Source organism: Microcebus murinus, chromosome 5 (assembly GCF_040939455.1).
Source record: "Microcebus murinus isolate Inina chromosome 5, M.murinus_Inina_mat1.0, whole genome shotgun sequence".
Classification (NCBI taxonomy): Eukaryota; Metazoa; Chordata; class Mammalia; order Primates; family Cheirogaleidae; genus Microcebus; species Microcebus murinus.
In genome coordinates this window covers 50,058,710-50,082,304 of record NC_134108.1, presented here as the reverse complement: position 1 = coordinate 50,082,304, position 23,595 = coordinate 50,058,710, and the positions used below count along the sequence as shown (strand labels likewise).

The 23,595-nt window shown below is 37.4% G+C and overlaps 1 protein-coding gene across 2 annotated transcripts in view; it reads left to right on the top strand.

Moving 5' to 3' along the window:
• The window catches only part of AFG1L (AFG1 like ATPase), a 182,149-nt gene that overhangs the window by 20,759 nt on the left and 137,795 nt on the right, over window positions 1-23,595 (top strand). For both annotated transcript variants that reach the window (XM_076003078.1, XM_076003079.1), the window contains exon 3: window positions 21,650-21,701. In XM_076003078.1, the coding sequence (XP_075859193.1) occupies window positions 21,650-21,701 (52 nt within the window). The remainder of the gene's footprint in view (window positions 1-21,649; window positions 21,702-23,595) is intronic.

Here is a 23,595-nt window from a genome sequence, read left to right as displayed (position 1 = left end):
TGTGTCTGTTTCTAATTTTGTTCATTCTATGAACTTAATTCTTTCCCTGTATCTTTGGTTTAAAATCCTGAGTAAGAACCCAACAGGCCAACCAATCACTTCATGCCTGTCTGGGCAGAGCTTTCATACCAGATTTCTCAGGGACCACGAGGCAGCATAAAGATCAGATCACTGCCAGGACACCACCCAGGGCTGCTCCCATAAGCATAGCAGTTGCCCTCAGAAGAGGACTGTGTGTGGCAGCATCATGATTGATCCGTCCAGCACAGTGGTTAGAGGAAATATTGATGAATTATCATTTTTGATGACCAACATCTTTTCCAGATATTTCCAAAAGTTTATAGGTGACTGAAAGACTAAAAAGTTCAGCTGAGCTTGGTGCTGCACACCTGTGGTCCGAGCTACTCATAAGGCTGAGGTAGGAGGATCATTTGAGCCTGGGAGTTCTTGGCTTCAGAGCCTATGATTGTGCCTGTGAATAGCCACTGTACTCCAGCCTGGGCAACATAGTGAGAACATAGTGAGGCCACATCTCTAAAAAATAAAAAAGATTAAAAAAAAATCCAAAGAACCAAAAAGTTTGATAAAAACATAGACTGGTTATGTATTGCATATCTGATTATAGTTTGTGATAAAGGTGGGATTCTAGATAAAACAACAGCTTGGTTATGTGGCATAGCCAGGAAACAACATGTTTTACTTAACTGGGTTTTTTTTTTTTTAATCTAAGAGTTAAATTGCCTTTATGAGTTTTATATCTTATTCCCTTTCTGGTCCTCTCCCTTTTGGAAATACATTCCCTTTTATCTCTCCTTACTCTGTGCCATCCCTAGGGCTCATCTTATGGAGGTTGGTGAACTTCCCTCCAATCACAAGTATCATTTAATCATTAAGTTGTCTGGTGGCCAATTCAATAACAGTGGTTTTTAAAAAAATTGTTGGTGTTTCTTAGGGGTATTCTCCCACACTCCACCTTTGAAATCTGAGTTGTCTATGATGGGCCAGCCTAGTGAATAACATTGGTTTCATTGTGTGGTTTAAATCTCATGTAAATGGAAGGTTTGATATGCCAGGTAGAGTTTCAAATGTGTCTAATGAAAGGTCATATTTGTTAAATCCTAATATATATGTAAATAAATGTTCAGTAGATAGAACATCATCTCTTTGTAAGAGTATTTGTAGTTCCTTAAGCCCACCTAATCTTTAAAACATTTAGAAAGATCCCCAAATTTAACATACTTTGAGAAAAACATATATAAAACTTTAGTTTTTGAATATTATAAAGATGTCACAGATCTTTTTCTTCTAAAAGCAAACACTGGGCGACTTCCGGGCCCCCCCGCTCTTGGGGCCCCAGAACCTCGTCCATAAAATTATAAAAAAAAAAAAAAAAATAAAAGCAAACACTGATCTGCCAGTTATCAGAGAAGGAAAATTTGGGCTATTAGGTTTTCCCATGATAGAAGAACTGTATTTCTAGAGTTCTTTTTTTTTTTTTTGAGACAGAGTCTCGCTTTGTTGCCCAGGCTAAAGTGAGTGCCGTGGCGTCAGCCTAGCTCACAGCAACCTCAAACTCCTGGGCTAAAGCAATCCTGCTGCCTCAGCCTCCCGAGTAGCTGGGACTACAGGCATGCGCCACCATGCCCAGCTAATTTTTTCTATATATTAGTTGGCCAATTAATTCTTTCTATTTTTAGTAGAGATGGGGTCTCGCTCTTGCTCAGGCTGATTTCAAACTCCTGACCTCGAGCAATCTGCCCGCCTCAGCCTCCCAGAGTGCTAGGATTACAGGCGTGAACCACTGTGCCTGGCCTATGGACTTTTGATTTTGTTTTCAATGCAGATGGTTAAACATTCATTATGATGAATTTGCTTTTTTCTCTCATTGTACTCCTAAGGAACTTTCTGCAAGCCTAAGCTACAATGTAAAATAAAATGTACCTTCTTCACAAAATACCAGATTTATTAATCAATGTGAAAAAATTGGTGGCAGACTGTTAGACTGTTTTTACCTACCTATGTAACAGTATTTTCTCTAATAAACATTTGAAGAAGTTATGAGCCAATGACCATGTCACATGAGGAACAAACTATGAAGAATGAACACTTTACTTTTGTTATCAAATAAAACTTACAACCAGGTTAATCTGACACATTTAATGTATGCATAATTGTTATTGTGCTGTGAGGTAATTAGGCATAAATGGTAAGTAGTTCATGTAAATCACTATAATTAGAATTACTTTTACACAGCCAAATCAAGCATTTCTAGAGTCAGGGAGGGAAAGAATTAAATAGAGTATGGAGCTACTCTGAAAATCTTTGTTTCCATTAATCAGGGCTTTGCAGGCAGCCAGATTTTTTCATCTCTTGGGAGGAAACAGCATAGCCCAAGAGACCTGGGAATTGGGAACCATGAAACTCCTTTTCTTTACCTCCTGCCCTCCTACCAGCTAATTTTCAGTTTTTCCCTTATGTGAAATTATTATTTCTAACTTCCTCTTATATTCTACCATCTTTTATTTGGACATTCCCCTGCCTACCCTCCCAAGAACAATGCATAGATGAAAAAGAACTATTCATTTCTACCATTGTAGTCAAAGCAGCCATAGGCAATACATAAATAAATGTATTCTAATAAGTCTTTACAAAAACAGGTGTCAGTCCAGATTTGGCCCATAGGCCATAATTTGCTGGCCCTACCTCTAGCTGATTGCTACCTGATTAGATTTGAGGGTTGGTAGGAGATCATTAATTACATTCAAAGTTCTACTTGAACTGTACCTAATGTAGCTTTCCAGTTTAATATTCCATTACTGCCTTGTATCCCTGCCTCTAGTCAACAGAGCTATTTATTCTTTCCATTATATAGACAGACAAATAGAACAAAATAGAAAGTCCAGGACATACATAGAAACTTGACATGTGATTGAGTTGACATTGCATATCAATGGGAAAGGGATGATTTATTCAATAAATGAGGGTGGGACCATCAGTTATCTATATGAAGACTGAAATTTTTTTTTTTTTTTTGAGACAAAGTCTTACTCTGTTGCCCTGGCTAGAGTGCCATGGCGTCAGCCTAGCTCACAGCAACCTCAAACTCCTGGGCTCAAGTGATCCTTTTGCCTCAGCCTTCTGAGTAGCTGGGACTACAGGCATGGGCCACCATGCCCAACTAATTTTTTCTATATGTTTTTAGTTGGCCAATTAATTTCTTTCTACTTTTAGTAGAGATGGGGTCTTGCTCTTGCTCAGGCTGGTTTTGAACTCCTGACCTTGAGCGATGTGCCTGCCTCGGCCTCCTAGAGTGCTAGGATTACAGGCGTGAGCCACCACACCTGGCTAAGAGTGAAATATTAATATAATTAGGTACCTACCTCTCCAAACACAAAAAAATTCCATGGAATTAATGTCCTAAACTTAAAGTGAAACTTTAGAACTTCTTAAAGGAAATATAGGGGAATAACTTTTAAGAACTTGGTAAAAGGAATAATTTCTTATATAAGATGTGAAAGTCTAAATTATAAAGGTAAAGAGTGATATATTTGACTATATTAAAATTTAAAACTTCCAGTCAACAAATGGAACCATAGAAAGAGTGAAAAGGCAGACCATAGATAGATATTTTTGCATAAAAATAATTAACTATGGATTGCTATCTAGAATATATAAAGAACTCCTACCAAATAATAGAAAAAAATTAAATAACTCAGTAGAAAAATGGAAAAAGGAGAGTCTGTTTTGTAGGGATAACAATCAGATGCCACAATGAATAAATAAATCAGAATGTATTTATTATAAAATGGAATGTTACTTAGCATGGGGATGATAAATTACAATTCAGGTTGTTAATACTGAGGAGGGAGGGCATAAAGGGGGTTTTAATTATATTTAATGCTTTATACTTAACCTTTAAAATAATTATGTGAAAATATAAAGATTTGATAAAGCTGGGTGATGAGTACCAGGTGTTCCATATAGTTCCCAATTTTGACTGTTTATAATATTCTATTATAAAATGTTCATTTATTTGAGATGGGGGTCTTGCTATATTGCCCAGGCTGATCTCCTGGGCTCAAGTGGTCTTCCTGTCAGCCTCCCAGGTAGCTGGGTTTACAGGCATATACTACTGTGCATGGCTATTTTTTTAAGTGTAGCTGTGAGATATTACAACAGCTTAATTGATTTTGTCATTTTGAGAAAATTACAACTTTTCTTGATGATGTAATTGTAGAGTCTACTGGTCCAGCATTTTCTCCTTACAAGTAGACTAAGGAAGGGGAATTATTAGTATAGTGCTCAGAAAGGCATGTGAAATATCTTAGTAAGAGGTTTTTAGCAATGGAGTTTTTTTTTCCTCTTTCTGAAATTCTATAAGCTGAATACATATAAATCTGATCACACTATTCTCCTGCTTAAGGCTTGCAGTGCTCTCAGGATACAGCACAAACCCAGTGACATGCTCTAAAAGGTCTTTGAGACTGTGATCTCTGCCTCTTGCCAGCCTCATCTGCCATTGTTCTCTGCTGGCAATAACAGCACCAGCTATGATGAGCTACTTGAACAAGACTGGGACCTTATTTTGTCTCTGGGTCTTTACTAAAGCTGCCCCCAATCCTTTGTTATGGCCCAGCTCATATTGCCTACTCAGTGATCACAAACTCCTCTGTTAGATAACTCTCTTTCTTTCCTTAGTCTTCTGGGCCTGAAGAACCCAGGTCATTGCCTGGCACAGAGTAGGTGGTCAATGTTCAATTCATGTTTGTGGAATGAATGTAATATGAGTAAGTGACAAAGCCATCTCTGAAGATGCCAAATAATTCTTTGCTGACTCTGAAGGCAGTTGCGGCGGCTGTGGGCCTATCCCTGTGCCTGTGTGCGAGTGTGGGGGTCTCTGTGAACTCCTATATCCACGTGTATCTCTGTGAATATGTCTGTGCTCTCATTGCTCCTTAGCATTAGTTCTTAACAATTCCAAAAGATGCATGGAAGCCTAGTTTAATTTATCAAATTCAGAACCTTAGTAGAGTTCAGAATGAGGGATATTTTCCACATCATTTTTTTTTTTATGAACTGCAGATTGGTTTGAGAATTATGCTTGTGTCCTGGACATCCCCTGAAATAGTACTGGACTGGAGTGGACCAGGCCTAGTAGAGCTTTACCCAAGCTAGGCCAGAATCAGAATATTTAGGTAGGGGTGAGTAAACAGGGAAAGATTTGCTACAGAAATTGCCTCCTGTCATTTGTCTTCCAGTGGCACATATTGGAATTTATAAATATTTGTTGCTTGAATGCCCAAGGCATGAAAAAATCATTTGCATTTTTAAATTCTATTATAATCAGAAATTGAGCCATTTCTTGTGCTAGTTGTTTTAGTTTTAAGCGCTCCCCCCAACACTAGTTATTTAGATACTTAAATAGGCTTAATTATACTAGTAAACTGAACAAGTTGATATACATTAGGTTACTAGGGTTCTTTTGCAAATCAGGAAAGGCATTTAAAAACCATTTTCATTTAAAAAGAATTTATGGGTGCTAACATATAGTTTGGCTTTTTGGTTTTTAAAGATCTTCATTGAAACCTGAAATGATCTACTTTTATCAAAAAGGGTCCATGTTGAGAATGATATAATGCCAGTTTTTAAAAGATGTAATTATGCTCAGCATTCCAGCTGGAATCATTGTTTCTGATTCTATCATTTTGGGAGATAATAATGCAATGGTGGGGGGAGTGGGGAGAAACAGGAAAAGTAGTATTCCTGCATTTTAAACAAATTGAAAACAACACTTTTTATTTTAACAGCACTACCCCTATTATCTTAATTGTCCTAGTGGAAATTATTCCAGTGTAGCAGGTGGATAGTAATCCAGAAAGGCAGAGGACATGCTATTTTAATTTATAACTTTGGTGAGAATCACCTTGGATCATTTTTTAATGCTAGAATTTTACTATCGTAAAGAACAATGAATAAAGTTAAAATCACTGAATCAAAATATTTGTAATGATGGATGACAATTTTTTTTTTAGTTTGCAGCAGTTAGAATAAAGGAATAGTTTTGATAACAGTTTTGAAAGCAAATGCCTAGAATGCAAATATGCAGACATTTTTGATTAATTTTAGATTTAGTTCAAAAGTAAAAGTAATACAGTAATTAGTCACCTTACCAAATATTTTTTTTGCCAACTTCTTATTTTGAAAAATGTCAACAATGTATTTAGATTCATTAATGGATAACATTTTGCCACATTTGTTTTATTTTCTCTCTAAATATCTCATTTGGTGGAATCATCTACAAGCAAGTTGCAGCATCATAACACTTGACTCCTAAATACATCACATATATCTCCAAGAAGGACGTTTTCCTGTATAAATATATTACCATCATCACATTCAAGAAATTTAACACTCATTTAATAATATCATCTAAGATATAATCCTAGCACTCTGGGAGGCTGAGACTGGAGGATCACTCAAGGTCAGGAGTTCAAAACCAACCTGAGCAAGAGCAAGACCCCGTCTCTACTAAAAATAGAAAGAAATTAATTGGTCAACTAAAAATATACAGAAAAAATTAGCCGGGCATGGTGGTGCATGTCTGTAGTCCCAGCTACTTGGGAGGCTGAGGCAGAAGGATTGCTCGAGCCCAGGAGTTTGAGGTTGCTGTGAGCTAGGCTGACGCCATAGCAATCTAGCCTTGGCAACAGAGTGAGACTCTGTCTCAAAAGAAAAAAAAAATTATCTAAAATATATTTGTCAGATATAGCAAAAATACAAGATGCCCAGATGAATATGAGTTTTAAATAAATAACAATTTTTAAAGTATATTTATGTGCCATGCAGTATTTGGGACATATATATACTAAAAAAATTATTTGATGCTAATCTGAAATTCAAAGTATCTGAGCATCTTATATTTTATCTAGCAATCCTAGATGTAAAGCCCATGTTCAGATTTCTCCAACTGTCCCAAAAACGTTCTTGTGTATATGTAAATGTGTATGTATGTGAGAACCAGGATCCATACTTTGTATTTGATTTTGTATCATAAAATTTTGATAGAATATTTATTAGATATTTACTTTAAAAAATACAAACCTCATGTTCTAAAGATTACTTGTGTGGTGAATGGCCTTTTACATATATAAGATTCAAAACATAAATTTTTACTAAATTTAGTGGTTTGGAGAACAGTATGAGTGGCTTATTTCCAAGATCATAAATGCATAATAGCCAGAACCCCAAACACTTGTGACATCAGTGCATTTCCTTATTGGACATTTGGTGGTATAGTCATACTGCTTTTAGAATTTTTAATGCCTCTCTTTTGATAGTTGCTTTTCTTATAATCTTCCCTTTTGAGTTAGGTTATTATAGAAAGTCTGCTAAATTTGAGGACATTCTCTGACTAGATAATTGGTTGTAATAAGATGGGAATTTCATATCCATCCTAAGTATACATTAAAAAAAAACAAGGGAATTTCAAAACCAATCAAAGCATTTAACATCCCTATCAAATCAGTGCTAAACTATATTCAGATATTTTCTGTATTTTTTCAGCCCTTTACTTTCATGGGACTATGGCCACAATATACTCTAATGTATAAGTTATTTTAAATTATATATAACTATATAAAGTATATATATATATATATATTAGTCTTTATTCTCTGTCTCCTATCATTAGCCTCCTGTAAATTCCATGAAAGCAGGAACTATTTGTTCACTGATGTATACTCATCACTCTATGCAATGTCATATATATACATACACACATACTTATTACATTAGAGATAAAGGTCAATATTCCTTTCCCTGATGTAAAATTAATTTCTTTGTTCATTAATGCCAGGCAGCAATGCACATGGATATGTGGCCTCAGCCTATCTTTTGAGCTTAACTAGCCATTTCTGCCCATGCTAAGAACACCATTCATTAGCTCATCCTCCTAAATTAGAATGTCTTTGCTTTTTCTCTGGTCTAGATTGACTTTTTCTATCATACATCTGCCAAATGTCTATTCAACCTGCAAATCACTGGGCTAACTCCCTTCTGTAATTTTTCCTTAATTGCCTGCATGCAAAGTTTATTGCTTCTCTTTTGGTTTCTCTAAGCCCTTGTTCATGCTTCTTTAGCAGGGGTTTCTAACTTTTTTAGCCCTTAGTATGTCTTTTTCACAGTGCCCCTGGGCCAAAAGAAATACCTAACAGTTTTGTTTATTAAATGGGAACAAACCTAACTTATTAAGTATGAATAAGTATTAAATAATTTTTACATATTTAAGTCCTAACAACTTAATAATTGTTAAAAAAATACACATACTAAGAAAGAAAAATATTTGTTTCTTTTATTATTATTTTTTTTTGAGATAGGGTCTCATCTGTCACCCAGGCTAGGGTGCAGTGGCATCATCATAGCTCACTGTAACCTCAAAGTCCTGGGCTCAAGCGATCCTCCTGCCTTAGCATCTCGAGTAGTTGGGACTACAGGCACACCTGGTCCCAAACTCCTGAGCTCAAGCAATCCTCCCACCTTAGCCTCCCAGAGTGCTGGAATTACAGGCGTGAACCACCTTGCCTGACCTCATTTCATACTTAAGTAGGTACAATGGGATGTGTGCATCAGTTGGGCAGTACAGTTTCTCAAATCTTACAATCAGATTAGACACTGCCATCCTTGTTTTCTGATGGTATGCTGATTTTCACACAGTGGTTGCTTTTTAATAATAGTAACCATTGAAAACCTAGCTTCACAAAGGTACAGCATTTTTGAAAGGACTATAACATGATCTAACATTGAAAATGTGAACTACTTTGAGCTAATAGTTTTCCTGGTGTACAACAGCTATTGCTGTGTTTCTTCCAGACCTTTAAACTAGCCCTCAGTGCTCCTGCAAATTTGCAGTGGTGCCCTGGGTGCCTTAGTTTGAGAACACCAGTTCTTTGCAATATGTTGTACTGAACATTTAGTACATGACAGCATGTGTGTTCACTACACATACAGTATATGTTATGTTATATGCTCTGTGTACTGTATTATTTATGTTTTGTCCTCTTTTCTATTCTGTGAGTTTCTGGAGAGCAGGGACTGTTTGTAGCTCATCATTGTATCCTCAGGACATAGCATATTGCTTGCATAGTATAGAGTAGTACATGCCCAAGAAATGTTGGTTGAATTGTATAGAATTGAATCATCTAAGTTAATCTCCTAATTTTATTAACGAGAAACAGAAGCCTAAGGTTAGCAACAATATCTCATGTTCTAAAATATTTGTTAGTGATAAGAAATCTTAGTTCTCAAATACAATCCTGACTTGAACCTCTGTTTTTCATTTAAGTAGAAACCTAGAGTGGACATGTATCATGTATTTTGTGTAGTAGCAGTGAAATATATTGAAATAAATAATTTAAAAATTCCAAAGCTAGAGATTATAAGATTCTTCAGGTTTGTGCCTGGTGGTGTTATATGAAAAGGCTTTTACTAAAGCTTTTCTGATGTTTCCAGTAATAAATCCTCAAGCAGATGGTGTAATGAAAACATTTTGGACTTTGGAGTCAGATTTGGAGCGCATTTCCATGCTGCCCAAAAGACATGAACTTCTCTTTCTTCAACCATTGAGTAAGAGAACTTTGATTGAACTTGGGTCATAAGCCCAGCACTTTATCCTACTGGGGGGATGGAGTTAGGAGTGGGGTCATTCCCACCTAAAGTGCATGGCTGCAGCACAGCTGTGGAAAAATGGAATGGGATGGATGCTAGGGAGGGAAAACATAGTTATATTTAAAGATAACTTCCATAAAGAAGACATTCATATGAGATAATTTTTAGTAATATAGTATTTGTACTGAACCCTCCATATTTTACCAATCTCCATAGGATATATTTGAAAGACCTCTAACTAAAGTCAATATGGCCATGGAAAGATCTTCTATTCTAATGCATTAAGAATTCTATGGTCCCCAAACTAAGTGACCATTATTAATGTCACTGTCACCTCAAGGCATTTACCAAGCCCCAGTTTGTGCATAGCTGTGGCTAAATTAATAACATAAAATAGCTGATTTATTTTAGAACTAATGGCTGTTTGAAAGTATCTAACTTAATGCCTGAGTTAGGCCAGGCGTGGTGGCTCACGCCTGCAATCCTAGCACTCTGGGAGGCCGAGGCGGGCGATTTGCTCGAGGTCAGGAGTTCAAAACCAGCCTGAGCAAGAGTGAGACCCCGTGTCTACTATAAATAGAAAGAAATTAATTGGCCAACTAATATATATAGAAAAAATCAACTGGGCATGGCGGTGCATACCTGTAGTCCCAGCTACTGGGAGGCTGAGGCAGTAGGTTCACTTGAGCCCAGGAGTTTGAAGTTGCTGTGAGCTAGGCTGACGCCACGGCATTCACTCTAGCCTGGGCAACAAAGCAAGACTCTGTCTCAAAAATAAGTAAATAAATAAGTAAATTAATGCCTGAGTTAAATAATTAATTAACTCAAAGCATATGGTATAACAAAATTTTCTGTTTGCCAACTTTGAACTTTATTTTTTCTATTTTTTTGCTTTTAATTAATAAAAGGTTTAAAACAATTAAAATAACTAGTGTTGATAGTAAAGAAGAACAGTCAATTAGCAAATGAATTATAAATCTGTTCAAATATTTGTTAAAATAAGACCTTTTGATTTCAGATTTTTGGACCAGAAGGTGGTAAAATGTTTGATGTGAATTCAATCCTGATTGTCTGGATTAATTTTTCCATCTCACAGAAGAAACTACAATCCTGATCTCTAAATTTAGATATGTAAATGATTATACAAATCACTATTTTAGAATTTTTCTGTTTTGGATTATCGTGGGCTGATTTTTCTTAACATTCAGGGATGGATCTCTGTGGTCTCATCCCTATAAAATTATGTGATATATTAAATTAAATTTGTTCATAGGAGTGAAGCTAATTTCCATTTCCCAATAATCTATAATCACAAGACAGAGGGGATGGCTTGGGGTTGTATATGAAAGTACTGAGCCAGCATGCTGGGAAACTACTTATTCTCAGGAGACCCACTGTAGCTCCTATTGTATGAATAAACTAGAGGTTTACCCAGCCACATTGCCTCAGTTATTCTACCTGGTGGCCATTGCTATGTGGAAGGAGACTCTCGTCTGGAAAACAGTAGTGCTTATTCTCCAGGAAGGAATTGGCTTTGGATACTGGTAGTTGGAGCAATTTACTGTCTCCTTTGCTTTCCCTGGTTCTTCATGTTACCGGACTGCAAGGCGATTTTTATGACAACAGGGTAGCTCTCGAATTTCATGATTTCCTTTTATGAGTTTGTCCTAGGAAGTTGTTTATTTCTTTCCATCACTTGCAATTCTTTAAGGCATTGATTCAACACTCATTTTTGAGTATTGTAAGGGAGGCAAGACTTTACCTCTTACCCTCTTAGGATCTCCAGTTGGGCCTTAGGATTAAATTGACATAGACAGATTAACCACTTCCTTACGGCGCTCACCGGCTGCGAAACCTAGCCCACAGCCGTCACTCATAGTCCCCACGATAGTTTGTGCTGTGCATTGACAACAGATCCGTTTTGCTCTTGTGTGATAAGGAAAGCTTTAAAGCACTGAAAGCTTGTTTTTTTTTTTCTTTTTTTTTTTTTTGAGACAGAGTCTCTCTGTTGCCCAGGCTAGAGTGAGTGCCATGGCGTCAGCCTAGCTCACAGCAACCTCAAACTCCTGGGCTCAAGCGATCCTCCTGCCTCAGCCTCCCGAGGTAGCTGGGACTACAGGCATGCGCCACCATGCCCGGTTAATTTTTTCTATATATATGTTAGTTGGCCAATTAATTTCTCTCTATTTATAGTAGAGACGGGGTCTTGCTCTTGCTCAGGCTGGTTTTGAACTCCTGACCTCAAGCAATCCACCCGCCTCGGCCTCCCAGAGTGCTAGGATTACAGGCGTGAGCCACAGCGCCCGGCCAGAAAGCTTGTTTTACTTTACAGGAAGCTTTACTTGTAATGTAAATGAGAATAGGTAACATATACATATATGTTTTCATTACATTATTTTTAAATGTTCACAATTTTATTTTGATAAATGAAAAATTAGAAAAGTCATATCATGGCTGTTGGCTAAAGTCGCTGTGTGTGTTTATCTGTGGCTGTTGACTATAGTCGACGCTCGTATGGAAGTGGTTAACAGGAGAAAAGTATACAGATTTTTATATGCATGTGGGAGTCCCCAAAAAGCAGATAGACCAATTACTTATACTGAACAAAGAGTAGAAATTGTGGAAAAATAACTAAAATATGTGGGAGGACTAAAGGAAGATAAAAGTTATTTTAACAAGGTCTGTTTGTACAGATTTTTCTTGTCCATGACTGACTCCCTGTCTCTGGTGATAGGAATGTTTTTTCCCTCCTGATATGAGGAAGTTATCTTTTACATGGGGTTTTTTTTTTTTTTTTTGAGACAGAGTCTCACTTTGTTGCCCAGGCTAGAGTGAGTGCCGTGGCATCAGCCTGGCTCACAGCAACCTCAATCTCCGGGGCTCAGCGATCCTACTGCCTCAGCCTCCCGAGTAGCTGGGACTACAGGCATGTGCCACCATGCCTGGCTAATTTTTTGTATATATATTTTTAGTTGGTCAATTAATTTATTTCTATTTTTGGTAGAGACAGGGTCTCGCTCAGGCTGGTTTCGAACTCCTGACCTTGAGCAATCCGCCCGCCTCGGCCTCCCAAAGTGCTAGGATTACAGGCGTGAGCCACCACGCCCGGCCTACATGGGGGTTTTATCTCCTACTTTTCAGGAAGAAAAGGGGAGATGAGGATGCCCTTCTTACACCTGCTGTTTTTCAAGTATCTTTAGTTCAAAATAATCCTTATGCTGAAGTGGTGTATTTTGGGGTGGCCACGGTTCAGTGTCTCTTGTGTGTGTTGTTTTATAGGTGCTAAGGTGATTGAGTCTCTATCCCTGCCTTGAGGTCCTGTTCCAGTGTAGAGTTCAAACTTTAACAGGAAATTTAAAATTTAAAAATATTTGGAAACTTTGAGGGCTGTGTTCTGTGTGGTCCGTTGGCACCATCAGGTGGGCCAGAAAGACACCCTGGTGGAACTCACATGCCTGGTGTTGGTCTGAGAAGAGGCTCCTGGTATTTTGCCTGGGGGGTTAGAAGCCTGTGTTCTAGGGGTGCTGCAGGGGAGGTGTAGGAGGATGGAAGTGGCTGGATGTGACTATTCTACATCAAAATGTTCACTTCATCTTCTCCCTTTCCCCCCATGCTCTCCAGTGGACCCCTTGTTTCTCAGACTGTCAACCTCTCCAGTGTCTATCCTCAGGGCACCTTTCTCCAGGGCCACTCTGTGCTCTGCCTTTCCCACCTCGTTTCTTTCGTTAACCCTCCTTTGTCAGTGTTCCCTTCTTCCAAAAGTTTGTTAAAATCTCTTTTTTCCCACCACCCACTCTCCTGTTAAAATCTCTAGTCAGCTGATGTCTCCTCTCCAGTCCTGTCCTCTTTGTATCTAATACTCCCTCGTTCTTCCCTAAACCGTCCTTTTTAACAAAAAGAAAAAAACAGGTATACTTGGTAACGAATTAAAACAGTATAAAGGAATGTACAATTAAGACTCTTTTATCACCACTCTTTCCTTTCCAGCATGTTCATTGTTGACAATTTCTTAGGGAGCCCTCCAGAAATGTTCTAAGCCTTCACAAGTGTGTGTGTGGCCATATGTCCTTACATCTTTCCTGCATAGTGGGACCACAGCATACACAATATTCTGTACCTTTTTTTTTAAAAAAAAAACTTTAACACTATATCTAAAGGAACATTCCACATGGGACTTTCTAGTTCTTATAATAGCTCTCTGCTTCTTTTTAATTTATTTATATGAACATTCCATAATCCAATAGCTTTTAACCGTGGCATACTATTCCATCATATGAATATATCAACATGTCCTATGTACAGTGCATCTTTGTGAACATATATGGGTATTTCTGTAGGATAAATTTCTAGAATTGGATTGTTTAGTTGAAGGGGATATGTACTTTATATTCTGATGGACAATGCCAAATTCCCTCAAAAGAGATTGCAACAATTCACATTCTTACCAGTTTATGAGCCTGTCGTTCTCCCTAGCACTCTGGAAGGCCAAGGTGGGAGGATTGCTTGAGGTCAGGAGTTTGAGACCAGCAAGAGTGAGATTCCGTCTCTATAATAAAAATAAAAATTTAAAATAAAAAAAAAATCATACCTCTTGTATTATGAATGAGATTAAGTATTTTTTCAGATGTTTAGGCTATTTACATATGTTTTTCTTATTGATTTATAAAAGCTCTTTATTAAGAAAATAAATTCTTGTCTGTAATAAATGTTGTAAATTTTTTTTACAGTATATTATTTGACTTTTTACTTTTATTAGCATTTTTTCCCAAACAGAGAGTTTTAATTTTACCATTTTAATGTATCTATCTTTTCCCTTATGGTTTTTGGGTCTATATGTTACTTCAAGATTATAAAAATAAACAAACAGGAAGACATTTATAAAGATGTCTATGGAAGGATGATGGGTTGTGCTTCCTGAAGGTGGGGGAGGGTATGAAATCTGACACTGATGGAAGGTTGGATAGGAGGAGGAATCATCTTCCTTTGTCTCAGGAGAGAGGGGGGAAGGGCAGGTGCAGTTATGGGTGGGACTGCAATTTCATATAGGAAGTTGAAGGAGTTCCAACCCAATGCCTTCTCCTTTCTCTTTATGAAGAAGTAGACATCTTCTGAAAGTGATGAGTGTACTTTGGCTTGATGGGAGCTGAGAAGGTTCTAGAGATTCATTGCAGAGACCAGAGTGAACTAACCAGGGAAACAATTATTGACAATATGGAGAGCCTGGTGAAAGGGTTTGTTCTCAGGGCTGTCAGACTTTTTTCAACAATTTTTAGCAGTTTGCGTGAAGGTGATCGGAGGGTGAATATGAGATTTTTCTATTTGTAATTATCCTTTTATCATTTATTATAATTTTTAAAAATTACAGTTGGAATATGTTTGATTCTTTGGAATTCATTGCAGTTTCCTTTATGGCTTAGCATATGGACTATATTTGAAGTTGTGCCACTTATTTTTCAATGTGTTCTGGAGTTGTTGGATATAGAGTTTATATAGATGTAAAATTGCTTGAGTTTACTAATTGTATTGTTGACATCTTTGACAGGTGTGTGGCAAAGGGTGTGATGTTTCTTCTTTCATGGACCACAGGTCTGGGTGTAAACAAGTATCCATCAATGAGCACATGAGGTTTGCCATTTGTAGCATGAGTGGGCCTTGTGATTAGGCAAGCTGAGATGGGCTGTGGATGGCAACTCCCTTGTGCTGTGCCCTGCTCCTAACAGATAAGGAAACAGCAGATTGGAGAGATGATAGGACTTACTCAGGGTCAGATAGCTAATAAATAGCAGAACCAGGAGTTTTACCCAGAGCTTTTGGATTCAACTAGAATGCTCTTAATGCCATTTCTTTTATGCTTGGTTGGAATAGGTGATAGGTTATTACCATCTTTCAACATCATCCTTAAGTTTTCCATTTGCACAATCTAAAAGGCAATGCCATTGATTCCTTATCAAAAACCCAATAGAAAAGGTATCATGATCCTACTTTATAAATTCCATGAGATACAGGTAACTTATGACAAATCTTAAAACTGACCACTAGAGAAACATATTCATTTCAGATTTTTAAGTCTGAGACTAGTGTTAAGTGTGTGTAATTTGGGAGTTGGGGATGTATCAGAGTCCTGGCAGGAAATAATTCACAGCAGATGTTTCAAATATAGACTGAATCTAGATACTACTTAGAGAGGTGTGGGCAGGCTTAAGGCAGCAGAGCGAACAAGGGATGGAGGGGCGAAGGAGGAGTCTGGTGAGAGCTGGAGCTGTGGCGTGAGGGACCGTCCACCTGATGGTCCAGGAGCGATGCAGCTCTGCTGAGACACAGCTCTGAAGAAGGGAGGGAGGGGGCAGGAGAGAAAGACAGGATCCCTCCCTAGTCCCTCTCTCGGGTTTCCTGCAAGTAGCACCTCCCCAGCCAGGCAAGGTCAGTCTCCTGGGATATGGAAGAGCAGGAGTGAGAATGCATGGGGAGGTGAGAATGACCAGCACCTAGGAGCAATGCCAGGGTGGAGTTCATGGTCTGTGTTCTAGCTACCAATGATTTCTGAGACACAAAGAACAAATTATAGGAAATTAAATCATTAAGAAAAGATTGCTTATCATACAGAAGGTTCTATGTTACTGTTAAAAAAAATTGCTCACAATTTTGATGTATATTTGCAAAGAGATAGGGTATGACGGACCAGCCCTGAGAAAGAATGAGTATTTTTGAATTGATCAATAATGAATATGTTTACTATAAAACAAAGCAAAACTAAGGAAAATAAATTTAATAGAACCAAAACATAGGGTAAGTTGTGAGAAAACATATGTGGGTTTCTGAGTGACAGCTGTTTTGAAGAAAACTGTGAACTTAACTCTCCCTGAAATCACTGCTATTAGTAAAGAATTTAAAAACTTCTTTAGGACCCATTTTATAACCCAGTCTAAATAGTCCTACTGTTCTTCATTTGACCATGTGATTTTTCCCTTGAGATAGAGATTTTTAAATCTCTTAATTTCAATAATTATTGGAAAATAAACTTTATTAGAAGAAAATTAGCTTGTCTCCCCAATTGAAAATACTTGGGAATGTATAATATTGTTTAGATAGGCTATGTCTAATGTTTATGGTTAGAAGGGTATCCATTTTGTTTACCAGTTTATCTAGATTAAAATCTGTCTCTTAAGCAGTATTCATGTCACATTAGGTATTTGTGATCTCGGATGTTTGATGATTTTCCCCTCTGGCACTTTATCATCTTCTAAATATTACTGTAAAATATAATACACTGTAACATAAATTATATATATAATATATAATATAATATTTGCCAAGGTGCCCTTTCTAAAATATATTGAGTTGTGTGGGGAAAACAAGAGATAGGACTCTGAATGCTACTTTTTAAGAGCAGCATTGAGTTCTGTCTGTGCCATCTTTTTTCCACATCTTGATTCTTTTTTTTTTTCCCATGAGCTTTATTTATTCAACATATATTGATTATATCATGTGAAAAGTATCAGAGTGGCCTTAAATTATTCCTGCAAAATGTGTTGCAAAGAATTATGAATTGCTATGACCTTCCCAGTTACCTAATACAGAATATTGCTTTCAAAAGATTTCTAATACATAGAACGTACTTGGAGATTATTAGGTTTTATGCAAGTTTTCCAATTTGAAGCTGTTCTAAAATTGTTTAAGGACATAATGCTTTTTCTGGCAAGTTGAAAATAGAATAACCAGTACACAATAATGGTTCATAAAAAAAAGAAAAATTAAGAGATTTTGGCAGGAGTGGAAATCTGTTTTCAGTTGAGATTTAAGAATAGATGGAGAGTTAACGTGCAGAGAAACACAGGGAAGCCATCCAGATGGCACAATCAAAGCAAAGAAGATCCTTTTGCCTGGCCTAAAGGTCTAGAAGGCACAGGCTGGAATCAGGAGCTGAATTTAGAGAAGAAAGAAAGCCAAGAGGAATAGGAATGCAAGAGAGGTTTCTGAAGCAGGTTGGAATGAATTAATAGATTATAAAATAAAAACAAAAGCATTATAGACTAGATGGTGAAATCTAGCTTTTGAGAATGTTCTCTGCCAAATTATTTACTACTGTAGTTGGTGCTAAGTGGCATGACCTTCCATTTTTTTCTGCTTTTTACCCTCTCTGAATTCACCCTGGCCTGGCTTGCCTTGGTTTTTTGTTTTGAGTGCAGTGGTGTCATCATAACTCACCACAAGCTCAAAACCCACCCCCCCAGGAGGGTTTAAGCAATCTGCCTGCCTCAGCCTCCCAAGTAGCTGGGATTACAGGCACCCATCACCACGCCCAGCTAATTTTTTCTATTTTTAGTAGAGACAGGGTCTCACTCTTGCTAAGCCTGGTCTTGAACTCCTGAGTTCAAGCAATCCTTCCACCTCGGCCTCCCAGAGTGCTAGGATTACAGGCATGAGCCACTGTGCCTGGCCAAAACCCTGTATGTATGAAAAGTCAATTTTCACACTTAATGGATGGATTGGATAGGAAATCATTTTCCCTCAAATTTCGTTTAAGTCTTCACCTGTTGTTTGTGACCTGTTGCCTCCTTTCATCGCCACCTCAGAAGTTTGTAAGACCTTAATATTCCTGGTGTTGTGAAATTTCATTATTGTGATTTGGTGTGGGTATTATCTCTGTCATTGACTTGGGCACTTGGCCCTTCCAGTCTAGAAATCAGGTCCTTCTGTTCTGAGAATAATCTTTGCATTATTTCTTGGGTAACTGCCTCCTCTCTTTTTTCCTCTCTCTCTCTCTCTCTCTCTCTCTCTCTCGAGTTCCTTTTTGTCGGATATTGGACCTCCTGAATTAATCCTCTAATTTCCTTATATTTTTCATCTTTTATTGTTATTTATTTGTTGTATTTTCTGTAATGTTTTCTCAAACTTATCCTCTAATCCTTTTTCTGGAATTTTATTTATGCTATCATATTCTGAACTTCTAAGTACTCTTTTTATTTTATACTCTTTTATTTTATAATGTTTTTTTTTTTTTTTGAGACAGAGTCTTGCTTTGTTGCCCAGGCTACAGTGAGTGACATGGTGTCAGCCTAGCTCACAGCAACCTCAAACTCCTGGGCTCAAGCAATCCTGCTGCCTCAGCCTCCTGAGTAGCTGGGACTACAGGCATACGCCACCATGGGTGGCTAATTTTTCCTATATATATTAATTGGCCAATTAATTTATTTCTATTTATAGTAGAGACGGGGTCTTGCTCTTGCTCAGGCTGGTTTTGAACTCCTGACCTCGAGCAATCCGCCCTCCTTGGTGTCCCAGAGTGCTAGGATTACAGGCATGAGCCATCGCAGCCGGCCTATTTTATAATCTTAATGTTCCTTTTTAAAAAATTAGCATTTCATTCTTGCTTTATAGTTTTATTTGCATAACTATAATTTGGTACCCTTTCCTCTAGCCCCAACCATTCTTTTATTCTCTGTTTCTATATATTTGATTTAAATTTTTTTTAAGATTTTACATATAAGTGAGATCATGTAGTATTTTTCCTTCTGTGTTGTTGAAAATGACAGGATCTCATTTGTTTTACAAGGCTAAATAATATTCAGTTGTATATATAGCATATACCACAGTTTCTTTATCCTTTCATCAGTCAATGGACATGTTGGTTGTTTCTGTATCTTGGCTATCGTGAATAATGCTGCAACGAACATGGGAATGCAGATATCTTTACAAGGTGGTGATTTCATTTCCTTTGAGTATATTTCCAGAAGAAGGATTGCTGGATCATGTGGTAGTTCTATGTTTAATTTCTTTAGGAATCTCCATATTATTTTTCACAGCCAGCGGCTGCACTAATCTACATTCCCACCAACAGCACGCAAGTGTTCCCTTTTCTCTACACCCTCACCAACCCTTATTGCTTGTCTTTTTGACAAAAGCCTTCCTAATAGGTACAAAGTGATATCTCATGGTGGTTTTGATCTGCATTTCCCTGATGATTAATGATGTTGGGTCCCTTTTCATATACCTGTTGGCCATTTTTTTTCCGTTTTGGTATTCTGTTATAGTACATTTCTATGAATAGCTTCTTTGGAGAAGTGTCTATTCAGGTCCTTTGCTCATTTTTAAATCAAGTTACTCTTTTTTTGCTGTTGAGTTGTGTGAGTTCCTTATATATTTTTGGTTCTTAACCCCTTATCAGTACCTAGTTCACAAATCTTTTCTCCCAACCTGTAAACTGCCTTTTCATTTTGTTGATTGTTTCCTTTGCTGTGCAGAAGCTTTTTAGTCCGATGTAGTCCTAATTACTTATTTTTACATTTTTAAAATTTCAAAATATTAAGAGGGCACAAATGTTTTTGTTACGTGGATAGCTTTTAGAATGCTTGAGTCAGGGCTGTTAGTGTGCATCACCCAAATAGTGTTCATTGTAACTGTTAGGTAGGTTTTGCTCCTCTCCTCCTCCCCTTCCCTATTTTTACTTTTTTTGCCTGTGCTTTTGGTGTCCTATCCAAAAAAATCATTCCAAGACCAATGTCAGGGAGCTTTCCTTCTGTGTTTTCTTAGGAGTTTTATGGTTTCAGGTTTTATATTCAGGTTTTTAATCCATTTTGAGTTGATTTGCTTTTGGTGTATGGTATAAGATCAGGGTCCAATCTTACTCTTTTGCATGTAGATAATCTGTTTTCCCAGCACCATTTATTGAAGACATTGTTTCTTTCCCCACTATACTTATATAGTTTTAATAGCTCCTCTTATTTTTCTCAGAATATTAATTATATTGACTTTACTTTTACTTTTGAAGTTTCCTTTTGCTCTCTGCATAGTCCTCTGTTTCCTCTGATTTTTTTTCCCCTCTGTATGTTTGCTCTGATCTAAGACTTTCTTTCACCTTGGAATTTTTTTTCAAATTTCTATTGATTCTTGGCTGGCAACACATTTTAGTTTTCTAAGGTACTAACAAGCTGATTTAAAGCTCCATTTTAAGTGATTTGTTGACTGGTGTGGTTTACCAGAAGGTGGTTTGGTTGGGATCCAGGTGTTTTCCTTGGGAGAAGCACAGACATTAAGTGCCTTATGGGCTTTTGTTCTGGAAATCATTCAGCTTCTCTAGAAAAATTCCTTTAAAAAAAAAAAAAGTTTTTAGAGACAGGGTCTTGCTATGTTGCCCAGGCTGGCCTCAAACTCTTGGGCTCAAGCGATGCTTCTGCCTCAGCCTCCTGAGTAGCTGGGACCATAAGCATATGCCACTGTGCCCGGCTATCCAGAAAAATTCTTCTATTCTCTTACTTACTGAGAATGGATCTGGCTATCATTGTTTAGGGACCCCATCTGGGAACAAAGGGGAAGATTACATGGCTAGTAAATGGTAGAGGGGATATAAATTTAAATTCAAGTTGTGTGACTTTGGAGCCCTTCCTCTGGGCTGTTACATTTACTGCCTCCTGTACTGAACCCAAAGTGGGGCTTCACGGCCTTTTATTTTTCCCAATTTTTTACAGTGGTAAAACACACATTAAGGTTTACCGTCTTAACTATTTTAAGTGTACAGTTCAGTGGTATTAAATACGTTCATAATGTTGTACAACCATCACTACTATTTATCTCCAGAACTCTTCATTTTGAAAAGCTGAAACCCTATGCCCATTAAACAATGACTCTCCATTCCTCCCACCCCCAGCCCCGGCAACTACTTTTTCTACTTTCTGCCTCTATAATTTTTCACTACTCTATGTACCTTATATAAGTGGAATCATACAGTATTTGTATTTTTGTGACTGGCTTATTTCACCTACCTTAATGTCCCCAAGGTTCAATTTATATTTTAGCATATGTCAGAACTTCCTTTTCAGGGGTGCATGATATTCTAGCTTTACAGCCTTTTACATTAAGTTTTTTTCTTACTTTTTATGTATAATATACCCTTTTAGTCCTGTCTGCAGCACAGTTAGGAACACTCCATATATGATTATATTTAAATTACGTGTATGGTAGAGACTTATAATTTGTTCTTCATTTGCAGCTTTTTTCAAGGAGCAAACCTCCAAGGGGGCTGTATGTTTATGGAGATGTTGGTAAGTGTGTTAAAATAAGTTTTGGGTTGGCTAAACGTTAAGTTTCCCAGTTTTTGCTCAGTGAGGGACAACTTCCATTCCCATCCTTCAGTCCACTGCCAGCCAGGGACTAGGACGAGGCTAGGTAAAGCATGACAGAGAGAAGGGGACAGAGTGCAGTTACCTCAGCCTTCTCTTTTACTTCTCCTAGGGTGTGGCTGTAGTTTAAGGCAGAATTAGTTACCATGTTAGGGTGCAAACATTATCTAATGTGTAAAGTGAATTGATCTTAGGGAAGGACATCATCTATAGACAGGTTTTTAGATAAATCAGGATCTCAATACTCAGTACTATTTGACTCAGCTTAATACTCTAAAAAATAAGCTATATTTTTAACTTTACTTCTCACTAATATTTCTACTCATAATCTAAGCCCTTAGATTAATAATTTAGTTATTATTAGCTTTCATTTAGTCGATAGTAGATGTTCTTTTTTTTTTTTTTTTTTTTTTTTTAGACAGAGTCTGACTCTGTTACCCGGGCTAGAGTGCCGTGGCGTCAGCCTAGCTCACAGCAACCTCAAGCTCCTGCGCTCAAGCAATCCTGCTGCCTCAGCCTCCCGAGTAGCTGGGACTACAGGCATGTGCCACCATGCCCAGCTAATTTTTTAAATATATTTTTAGTTGGCCAATTAATTTCTTTCTATTTTTTAGTAGAGACGAGAGTCTTGCTCTTGCGAGTGCCGGTCTGGAACTCCTGACCTTGAGTGATCCTCCCGCCTCGACTTCCCAGAGTGCTAGGATTACAGGCGTGAGCCACCGTGCTGGGCCCGATAGTAGATATTCTTAATGCATGAGTGGTAGCATTTCCTTGGTCTCCCAATTCTATGCATTGAGCACAAAGACTCATATTTTGTTAGAAACCTTCTGAGCAGTCACTTACTTTCTAGATTTTCCTAATCATTTAATGTCTTGCTCATGAAGTCTTCCTTGACCTCATTCTTGCTGAAATCTTCTGTTTTCTGGTTTCTGTTTCCTTCCAACAAATCTTTTCCTTCTGGTCCTAAGACTCTCCCTGGTTACTCACATTCACTGGTGTCATGAAGGTGGCTCCCACTTCACTTGGCTTTATTTCCTTCTCGCTTATCAATTATTTATTTTATTGGCATAGTCAAAACTCACATTTGCACATAACGAGATCAATTTTGAACCTAGACTAATATACACACTTTAGGCTCCCCTACAGCCATACCACATTTTTGTTAAGAGGGAGTGGTAGCAGGGCATATTTTCTTAGTAAAATTTTTAGGGCAAGAAAAAGAAAAACGAGTTTTAAAGGTAAAACTGTTCTTTTCTCCTCCTCCTTTTTCTGATTTGTTTGCTAATGCCTTTAAACACCTGTTTTACATTTATAGATTTAAATAATCTAATAAAAAGTGAACAATAGATTGCCCCTTAAAAATTTTTAAGTTCTTAAAAATTACAGATTTAAAAAATGTTAAAGAAGCTCAAACTATTCTTTTTGTTAGTTTATTGACTGTTTTCAGACCAATGTATACTTTCTTCTTATTTAGAAAGTAATTTATACCAGATGCTTGCTCAGTGTATTGTGCCTGCACCTTTGGACACCACTAGTGTATCTCATCCCATTAGCTCTTATTCTGTGTCTCCTGAGAACACTTACTTCCAGTACCTTCACTTTTGTATTCAGTCATTGCTAAAATCAACATCTTTGTTCCTCCTGTTATCTTAACCACTTAACCATAAATGGAGATGGTTAATAAAGCACAAGTGCTTCTACTTCTGCAAAAGAACTTTAAAAAAAAAAAACCCAAACCTATGAAAGTTGTTGGATTTTAGTTTGGAAAATATTCTAACTAATTAAAGGGAGGTATAATACAAGTTATTCATCTGAA